The 10409-nt window shown below is 33.3% G+C and overlaps 1 protein-coding gene across 1 annotated transcript; it reads right to left on the bottom strand.

Annotated features, from left to right (window-relative positions):
* Positions 1-217: 217 nt before the first annotated feature.
* Positions 218-3425, bottom strand: LOC110027892 (fatty acyl-CoA reductase 2-like). Its single transcript, XM_020729514.1, has 9 exons — positions 3092-3425; positions 2914-3017; positions 2595-2794; positions 2411-2511; positions 2112-2322; positions 1542-1703; positions 1388-1469; positions 680-1059; positions 218-598 (listed from the first exon to the last, which is right to left on the bottom strand). The coding sequence occupies exons 1-9, from the start codon at positions 3315-3317 to the stop codon at positions 427-429; spliced, it is 1638 nt and encodes a 545-aa protein (XP_020585173.1). The 5' UTR covers positions 3318-3425; the 3' UTR covers positions 218-426.
* Positions 3426-10409: the final 6984 nt, after the last annotated feature.

Here is a 10409-nt window from a genome sequence, read left to right as displayed (position 1 = left end):
AGCACACACTAGCTTAATATTAAACGTCTTTCTAGATTTTGAAAATAATACTAGATAATGAACTAAGAGAATGAAAGTACTAAAGCAAGCGGTTGTTCTTTAATGTTACTAGACATTAAAATTATTTAATAATTACTTAAATGATGCAAATAAGAACAATAATGAAACACATCTAATGTTTTCAAGTTTAAACATGTTACATATAACGTTTGAAAATAATATCTAACCAATGTAAGATCACATAATTGAAAACAACACCTTCTTGACCCCATGCACACATGGAAATGCTAAATTTTTTAACAAAAGTATTATGCTTACTAACTTCAGTGCATCAGAGGCACTAAAATTCCAAAGCATACTTCATTTTTATTTTTAATTTAGTGTTTTATTATTTCATTTGCTTCACACTTTAGCAGCCATAAATTTTTAAGTATCAACACACATTCCTCTTCCCTTCATAGCATGTCTTCTCAGCCCAGGAATATGAACATTAGGAATATAGTCCTGCCAGTTTATTTCTCCTACATCAAAACCAAACTTCTTCCTCTCTTCCTCAGACATCTCAGCCATCAAATTTTGAGTGTTCGTGTTATCAAACCTGAAACCAACATCAAAGGATACTCACTGTTAGATGTGCATCTTAATTTCAAAATCCCAAAAACCCAAGATTAGACCTCACCTTCCACCATAGAAAGTGTATGGTTCATATATGCTAGCTAAGTATTTGATTTGATCTACAATCTTCATATAAATTCCCTTGCGCTTTTTGGACACGTTCTTGAGAAGGCACATTTGTTGCATTAAATTGCTATTAACATAGCAAGAGAATTTTTTTGCATCATCAAAGAGCTCAACTTGAAGGACTTCGATCGGCTGCCCCTTTGAATCTATGATAGGAAAAGATTTGAAGTGTTTGTGACAGAGATCAAAAAGCTCTTGGATGTTTATAGGATTCACTATGGAAGAGGCAACATGATATATGTGAATTCCAGGCTCCTTTGTCCACCCATGCTTCGCCATCACTCCTAACGTCGCATTCACCACCATATCAACAGGTACCTATGCAAAATGTTAATTTGATTTCATCCCCCACCATAAATTGGAATTATTAGGGGCTTCTTTTTTCTTTTTTGTAGCTAACATATTTCAAAAAAATATAGTTTGTACTTTTCGCTAATTTTGTGTACATAAACTGGAATTTTCACTTTTGAGAAATCTTAAAGGTGTTTGTAGAGTTTAAACTCTTTATTTTATAGTTGCAACTAACCCATGCCTGAACATGGAAAAATATATTAAGATTTAGAAGATTTTTTTTGTAATTTCAATAACAAAATAATAAAAAAATATATAATAAATAGTACATCATGAAAAATATGGAAGCAATTACCACATCAAGCACTCCTTTTGGATCTGCCAAAAAACCAGTAAGGTGGCCTTTTCCATAGGATAGCACAACAGGATCCATCATTCTGAGGTGCATTGAATGTATTAGTAGAAATTCAATAGAGTTTGGAATCCTAAAAACCTAAGCGAGAGATTACCTATTTCCTTCAATCCAACCAGGAAAAGGTTCTTTCCAAGTGCTCTCAATAACAGAAGGCCTAATTATCACAACTGGTATGTCACCCCTTAAGCAGTCTATCAACATTTCAGCCATTGCCTTTGTTAAGACATAGGTGTCTTGCCATCCATATATATTTGCCCTGTGTATTAATTTTAGTTATTTGAGTGAATGAACTATTAGAGGAATACAGTTGTATTGTATGAATAAACATAGTTTATTAGTTAGTTAATAATGATTAGTTGTCTTGTGTTCTATAAATCGGCCCATTCGAGCACATTGAGGTGTAGAAAAAAAGGTAATAAGCTTCTTCTATTTTGTTTTCTCTTCTTCTCCTTCTACTGACTTTTAGAGTTGCATGCATCCCCAAATTGTCAATTGTCCTTTTCAGTCTGATTTTTTCTTCTCTATACCTTCTCCACCGAATTTATGGAGTTGTTAGCATCCTCGAATTGTGGTTTAACAAGGTCCAAGAAACAAGATCATATCAAATACTTAATAAGCAAAATTTCTAACAATATAAGTCTGCATGAGAACAAAATTTGGTCACCTCTCCAGGCCAAGCTCTTTCATCTCCTGCTTCAAAAGTGCATTATCAGGAGCCTTCACGGAGCTAAAAGCTAATCTAATCTCGGCTTCTATGTCCAACCAAGGCATGGATTTTGCTGAAATTTCATCAGAGACCAACTCCTTTGCTATGCTATCTCCAATGAGAAAAGGCTTTTCCATTACCTTCCCTTGCCTTTTTCCATTCACATAAGCTGATGGTAAGGGGAGAATGAGACCTTAGAACTACAAAAAAAAAAAAAAAATTATTTCTATGTCTATTGCATAAGTTAAGTGACTGACCTGTTGATATTTGTAAGAAGAGCTTAAGTCTCTTGAATCTCTTTGCAAAGCTCAAGAGCCGAAAAGCTCCTATGGTGTTTATATCAAGTGCAATATCATACCTATATTTCAGTTTTCTAAATTAATTCATACTGAAAAATATGCATTTAATAAAAGTTTGAAGTAACTAATATTCGTCAAATACCTCTCATCAAAAGTTGTGTTTGCAGCAGAATTCACTATAACATCAACTTCCTTTGAAATCTCCTCAGCCACTGTTGCCTCAATCCCCAAATTAACTTCTCTCACATTCCCCATTACTGGAATCAACTTCTTCATCATAAAGTCTTGGTAATCATTTCCATGAATTTCTTGCAATAATTTGAAGAGCTCTGTATTTAGAATCTAAGAAGAAAAGCAAAAAAAAAAAAAAAAAAAAAAAAAAAAAAAAAAGATTAGACAATTATATAAAATATAACACATATTTCACAGTCATAGAATCTAAAGACATAGAAGATTCATACTTCCTTCTTCACTCTGTCTGAAGCTCCTTCCTTGCTATTAGACTGAATAAGGAGAAAAATTTTACAAACATCTGGTGTCGTCCTTAATATCTTATATATATATATATATCCACAAACACACATCAAAAATAAAAAAAAATAATAACTTAACCTCAATGAAAAAATTATTAATCATCACCTTTGGCAAGGAAGCCTGTTGCACCGGTTATAAAGAAACTCTTCCCTCTTGGAAACTTAGCAATTCCAATTCCAGCTTCAAGGCCGTTCACATTAGTGCTTCCTTTTGCTTCATCACAACTCACCAAATCCACCAGACCTATCTCCTTTTGGTTTTTTGTCATCATCACCGATACTCTCTTTGTCGCGATTGGAAGACAACCATTTGGATTTCTAGGACGCTCCATTAAAGTGGTGAAAGATTTCTAATAATTAGAGACGTGCTTGGTTGCTAAGGGTGACTAAGTTTGGCTGGATTAAAGAGGGAACTAATGAGTGTGAGAGAAATGAGAGGATTTGGGTGAGGAATTTATAAGAAAGAAAATTACGAGGGAAGTCAACTAATTTAGTAGATTGGTGAAAAGAGAATCATAGGAGGGTGGTTGTAGGGGTAAATTAAAAGTTGGTTCATGAGTGATTTGGGATTATGAGAGAGAGAGAGAAAGAGAGAGAGAGAGAGAGAGAGAGAGATTTTGGGGGAAGGATTGGTGAGAGAGCATGGCTTAAAAATTAGAATTATAATCAACCAAGAAATGCAAAGGATGTGACTGAATTGATAGTAATATTGTATACTTGCAGGAAAAGTTAAAAAATCTGTGATGGTCTTTTAAATTAGTGACGTTAAGAAAGCCATGTATGATCTGTATTCTGTTAAACCGAGTAGCAGTGAGAAAAAGATATTTGCTAGCATACATAGTTGTTGATCATGTTAGTTTAAGAGAAAAAAAAAAGAAATGCTTATAAAAACTGCAAAACAATCAAATTCTGTTTTGAAATAAAAGGTTTTAAACAATATCTACACTCATAATAATTCTTACTATCTCTACACACATAATAATTCTTAATATCTCAACTTTTAGAGGAGGCCTAACCACGACAACCATCACCAAACTTAAAAAGTGGGGCAATACAATTTTTAAATTTTAATTTTTTGCAATTATTATCGTAAGAATTTGCAGATTTTAGAGGTTACAGAAAATTTAAATTAACAAATTTATCTGGTTTAGTATACTTGTGTTTATATCATTGTGACTACATAGAATATATAAAATTAAGCATATAAAAAAGTCGCATCAGTTACAAAAAATTTCAATTAACAAATTTATCTGGTTTAGTATTTTTATTACTTGTCATTTTTGAAATTTAAGTCCAAAGTTAGCAAAATTGGTCGAGGTTAAAAAATTTGAATTTCTTTTATTTTTGTTTGTTGGTTGTTCAATCAAAGTTAGTTTCTTCTAAAAATTTTTAAATCATTTAGTCGATTTTTTTTTATCTCATGTGAATTGTTTTAAGGTTTGAAGAAAAAGCCAAGCCCCAATCCTTAAGCACCAATTTCATTTGTGTGATTTTGTCATGGCTCTTTACAACCTTAAATCACTGACTCTCTTCTAAATGCAAAATCATGATCATCTAAGCTTAGATTTCATAAAATTTTTAATGAAACTGAGCGTCTCTGTAAGACTAACCTAAAGACTCTAAAATTGGTTCAGTTTTAGTCCAATCAAACCAGATCAACCCGTTAATGCACAATTGACGATTTTGGATCGTCAATTGAATGACCAAATGAACTCTATATTTGACATATTTATAGTCGAGTATTTTAAATAGAGAAATTCAACAAGCCCAAGATTGCTCCATTATGAGATCATTAAGACCCCCAAATATTTAAAAATCATGTATAATCAAAGGGGATTTGTATGGACTCTCCGATCGGGTGCTTAGGAAAGTTATGCGCCAAAAAATCAAAATGTTCACCCTCAACAAGTTATAAATATGCCATCTCTCTTCACATGAAAGGAGACGAGAAGTAGAGAAGGATAAATGAAATTCTAGAGTATATATAGATAGAAGACGATGAGTAACCACCGGCCTCTATAGCCTCTAGTTATCGTCGACTTCTGCTGGTCGTCATCAGCCACTGACCATCAACAACAACTACTTGTAACTGTTGTAGCTAAACTACAATAGTTGTTGAATTTTCTAATACTTATTTTTTTAGCATAAGACAGCTATAATTGTTAGTGTAAGATTGTAATCTCATTTTCCATATCATGAGAAAAGTGCTATCTCATATACTTCCAAACATATAATGTATTACTTTGTGATTGGGTTTGAGCTTATAATTTTTTTTTTCTTTTTAGGGTACCATAAAAACTAGGGTGTCTCCCTTTGCTATATTTTATTATGCGTATCTGTTGAATTTTTGAAAACCCTATGACAATAAAGCACTACTCAATTGATGTAAATTTACTGATGAATGGGTATATCGTAGAGGCAGTGAACCGAAAGGGATGCATGTCGTGGAGGCAATGACCTGAAAGTTAGGTGTGTTATAGCTGCAATGACCCAAAAGGGTGGGCATGTCGTGAAGACAGAAACTCGACAAATGGGCATGCCATGAAGGCAGTGACCCGAAAGGACAGGCGAGCCGTGAAGGTGTGGGCCCTACAAATGGGCATGCCTTGAAGGCATTGACCTGAAAGTGGGCATGTCGTGAAGGTAGAGGCCTGATGAATGGGTATATTGTGGAGGCAGTGACCCGAAAGAATGGGCGTGCCATGAAGGCATAGGCCCGATGAATGGGTATGACGTGGAGGCATTGAACTGAAGGTGGGTGATCCTCACAATGGAGAATCACACAAGTGAAGTGAGTGTATGGAGGGACACTCACACGTGCAAATATAAACACATGCAGAGTATGGTGCAACATACGAGCAAGCAGACACATGCACATGCAAGACATGCACCTATGCAAGTGATCGGTTGACTGGGTCGGGGTTGCAGGGCATACCCAAGTGATCAGTTAACTTGGTCGGGGTGGTCGATCGAACTAAAGTGGTTGGTCGACCAGGCCGGGATAACTAATCCAGACTTTCTATATAAATGTAAAATGTGATATATGCGATTATATGCTTAATTTCTTTTATAGTTATTCTTAATTTGCAACAAAGTCAAAAATTTGATCCAAAGCAAAAGCTAGGTAAGTTTTCTACCATGAAACAAATAAGAATACAATTATAATATTTAAATATGGGATACTACGCAAGTATACATATCATCATCAAGTAATATAGAACTTTTTGATTAAGCCCCGAATATCGAACCTACGGGGAAATTAACAACATGCACTTTAGAAAACTAGAAAGTTTAGTTGGCAAAAATCTACTTCGCAAAATATTCTTACTTAAACTTAAGAGGCTATAATATGAATAAAAATTTGATTCTTTTTGTAATTTTTTATTTATGAAAATAAAATAAATAATTGATTAACTTAACTAAATATTTGCAAGATGAATGCTATATAAATAAAATATTTTTTTTCTTATCATGAATCTGTAATAAGTATAAAAATTTTATTGTGGAAGTATGTTAAATGTGTTGTGCCAAATATGAGCAATTATATTATTTACCCTTACTAGAGATGCTATAAATAACATTGGTTAATCTATAGCTTGAATAGTCTTGAAGAACGGTTAGGTAGAAAAAATATCAGCTCTCACTATAGAGTTCCCTCTTCTCCCTTCACATGGTGGCTAACATCTCATATCAAAACCTAAGATTATAAATCAAATTGGGGGTTTTAGTCTGCCACTCTAAAGTCTTCTAATTCTACACCTTTGAAACGTTTATTGCCCTATTTATTTGCACTCAACCCCATGAACTGCATTCTCATTCATGAAACCAATATGTGATTCTAATAATTTGTTGACTGAGACAATACCATCTCAGATCTTACATGTTCTCACAACATGTATTAATATCTTAATTGGTCAAATCAAGACGTAACTGAAGTGCAAGGTTTCAAATCATCACAACTTCTTCCAACATTGAAGTCTAATACTTCACACAATATCTTTTAAACACTTAATCTTTAAGAAAAAAGATAAAGAAAACTACTAAGAATCAATGAAGAAAACACAACCGCACATGAGTTTAAAAATAAAAATCATGCACACAAACAAGAAATATCGATTAAAACCAAATTTAGTTACAAAGATAAACACTTATCTCAAATCCTCTCCACCAAATGTCTTAAAGTTCCTTTGAATTCTCTTCCTTCACTCACAATACAAACTAACACTTAAAATAAAAAGAAAGTGGCCGACGGCGGCGGCGGCGATGGGCAATAGCGGCGATGGTTACTTGGATGGACAATGGTTGTAAAATCTAATAGGTGGCATACCTCTTTTCTTGGATAATCTAAGTCTTTTCTTATAAAAATCCAAGGGGTGCATTGGTTTCTCTTCAAAAAGGTGTCTCTATTCAATGAATCTTCTAGAATTTGATGATTCATTGAATTTAGACAAATTTTTGAAGAGGTGTTTGAAGCAACCCTTGGTAAAAAAGTGGGAAATATCTCATGGACACGAAATTCATTCAATTGGCTTTTGAGGAGGCAACTTCTAGAAGATTCATTGAATGGAGACACCTTTTTTAAGAGACACCAAGACACCCCTTGGATCTTTATAAGAAAAGACTTAGATTATCCAAGATAAGAGGACTGCCACCCATCAATTTGACCAATTAAGATGTTAATATTTGTTGTAAGAACATGTAAGATCTGAGATGGTATTGTCTTAGTCAACTAATGGTAAGAATCACATGAGATTATATGGATGAGAATGTAATTCATATGGTTGAGTCAAATAAATAGGGAAATAAACTTTAAAGGGTGAAGAGTTAGAGGGCTTTAGAGTGACAGGATAAAGACCCTAATTCGATTTATTGTTTTAGGTTTTGATATGAGATGTTAGCCACCAGGTGGAGGGAAAAAAGGAAACTCTAGAGTGAGAGCAGGTATCTTCCCTGCCTAACTGGTTTTCAAGACTATTCAAACTAAAGATTAGCCAGTGTTCTTTATAGCATCTCTAGTAAGGGTAAAAAATATAATTACTCCTATTTGGCACAACACATTTAGCATACTTCCACAACAAAATTTTTATATTTATTACTGATTCATGATAAGAAAAAAGATATTTTATTTATATATCGTTCATCATGCAAATATTTAGTTAAGTTAATCATTTTTTTACTTTAATTTCATAAATAAAAATTTATAAAAAGAATCGAATTTTCATTCCTATTATAGCCTCTTAAGTTTACGTAAGAATATTTTGCGAAGTAGATTTTTGTTATCTAAATTTTTTAGTTTTCTAAATTGCATATTGTTATTCTCCTTTGGGTTCGATATTCGGTGTTTAATCAAAAAATTCTATATTACTTGATAACGATACATATACTTGCGTAGTATCCCATATTTAAATATTATAATTATATTCTTATTTGTTTCATAGTGGAAAACCGACATAGATTTTTCTTTGGATCAAGTTTTTGACTTTGTTCCAAATTAATAATAACTATTAAGGGAATTAAACATATAATCGCATACATCACATCTTAGATCTTTACTAAAGAATCGGGATCAAGTTTTTGGCGTCGTTCCGGGAAGAAAAATTACAGAAATTTACAAAATTTTCAAAAAGTTTTTAGAAAGAAAAAATTTCTATTTTTTTAAAGTCTTATTTAAACTTTAAGATTTATTATAGGAATATTCTAGTGTTGCTTTTATATTAAGTTCTTACTTGTGTGTTTTTATTTTATTTTATTTTACTTTATTTTATATGTATTTTATAGTATTGTATGCATAGTTCAGGTTCCACAAGACTTGTGTCTTATGATTCTGAATTAGAAATAACTATTAGAAAATTTTTAAAAATTAAAAATTACTAAAATTTAAGGAAATAACAAATCAAAATATTGAAGAATTTAGACCTTTAAGAGATTATGCAAACTCTAAGGTAGATGAACTTTATTGTAACATTTTAGGATTTAATACCAAAGGAGGGAAATTGATGAACTTACTGTTGAAGGACAGAGCGACCTGAGAGTAAAAGTAGACCGACCAAATTTTGAGAGAGAATGAATTTGGATGACTTCATTGAATGGTTGCAGACTGTCAACTTAAGTTTTTAATACAAAAAGGTATTAGTTGACAGGAAAGTGAAACTTGCTACCACCACGTTGAAGAAGAGTGTCTGTTTCTAGTGGGAGAATCTGAAGATAAGGACATAAATAAAAGCACTAAATGGGAGAAGATGAAGGAGATGCAGAGTAATTATAAACCCCCTACACTACCAATGAAACATGTTCTTGAGATTACATCACATGCATCAAAAGGAAGTTATTAATGGAAGAATCCACAGTAGAATTTGAGTAGTTTGAATTGAAATACGAGTTAATAGAACCCGATGAGCACACGATAGTCAGATACTTCAGAGTCCTAAAGTTGTTTATTAGCAATGTTGTCTATCTATGACCTAATTGGTTGTTCAGGGGTGTTTATACCTTGGCACTAAAAGTGAAGAGACAACAAAATTAGAGCAGACACCCACCTTCATTAAGATAGTCACTCAAAGTTATAGGCATCAATAGGATCACACATAAAGAAATTGCTAAGACTGGTAAGAAGATTCACAGAGCTAATCAGAGCAGAAAGAAGCCTAAAAAGTGTGGCATGCTCAGTACAACTTCAATCATGAAATGCTTTAAGTTCCATGAATATTGACACATCACCTCTAGTTGCCTTATCAAAAGAGTTATTTCATTCATTAAATAGGGTGTAGTGGAGGAGGTGAGCAAGGAAGAGCTAGCTGAAGAGCATGGTGATGTGTATCAGCTTTTATTGGATGAGAGTGAGATCTTTGTAATTCGATGGGTCCTTCGGACTGAGGTTGCAAGGGAGCAATAATGGCTTCATCATAATATCATTCATACATATTGTAATTTGAAGGGTTGGTAAAGAGTGTAGCCTTATCAAAGATGGTGGGCAAGTTGAGTATCACTACTTAGAGATTTTCCCAACCATATTCCATGACGTGGTTGAAGAAAGGGAATAACAATAGCATTGATAGAATATGCCTTATGAAGTTTTTTAATTGAAGCCAGCTACATAATTATATGTGGTATGACATTGTGCTCATGGATGCCTATCACATTCTAATGGCGATATTGTGACAGTTTGATTGTAGAATAACATTATGGGTTAAAAAATACATACTCATTCACAATGGATGAAAAACACATAGTTTTCCTATCTTCTGTGGGGGTATGAGGTTATAGGTTCTCGTATAAGTAGAAATGTGCCTGTGGGATCAATTTTGGTGATGATAGAGGGCAACGAGTAGAAGAGTCGATATCAGACATAGGGTAGCCACTTCAGAGAGAGTTTCAGGATATTTTGACTAACATCTTTGTTGACCTCACTTTTGGTTGAGGTCTAG

This window comes from Phalaenopsis equestris, unplaced genomic scaffold (genome assembly GCF_001263595.1).
Source record: "Phalaenopsis equestris unplaced genomic scaffold, ASM126359v1 Scaffold000462, whole genome shotgun sequence".
Taxonomy (NCBI): domain Eukaryota; kingdom Viridiplantae; phylum Streptophyta; class Magnoliopsida; order Asparagales; family Orchidaceae; genus Phalaenopsis; species Phalaenopsis equestris.
Note: the sequence above shows the minus strand (reverse complement) of the source record. Positions and strands in the feature narration are given on the sequence as shown.

What these genes read in the sequence shown, in the direction of transcription:
- LOC110027892 (XM_020729514.1), bottom strand. Translation starts at nt 3,317, where the DNA reads ATGGAGCGTCCTAGAAATCCAAATGGTTGTCTTCCAATCGCGACAAAG. An exon ending in CTTCTTACAAATATCAACAG is followed by an intron (nt 2,323 to 2,410) that starts GTCAGTCACTTA and finishes CCTTACCATCAG; the next exon opens with CTTATGTGAATGGAAAAAGG. An exon ending in CAAAAGGAGTGCTTGATGTG is followed by an intron (nt 1,060 to 1,387) that starts GTAATTGCTTCC and finishes CATTTTGCATAG; the next exon opens with GTACCTGTTGATATGGTGGT.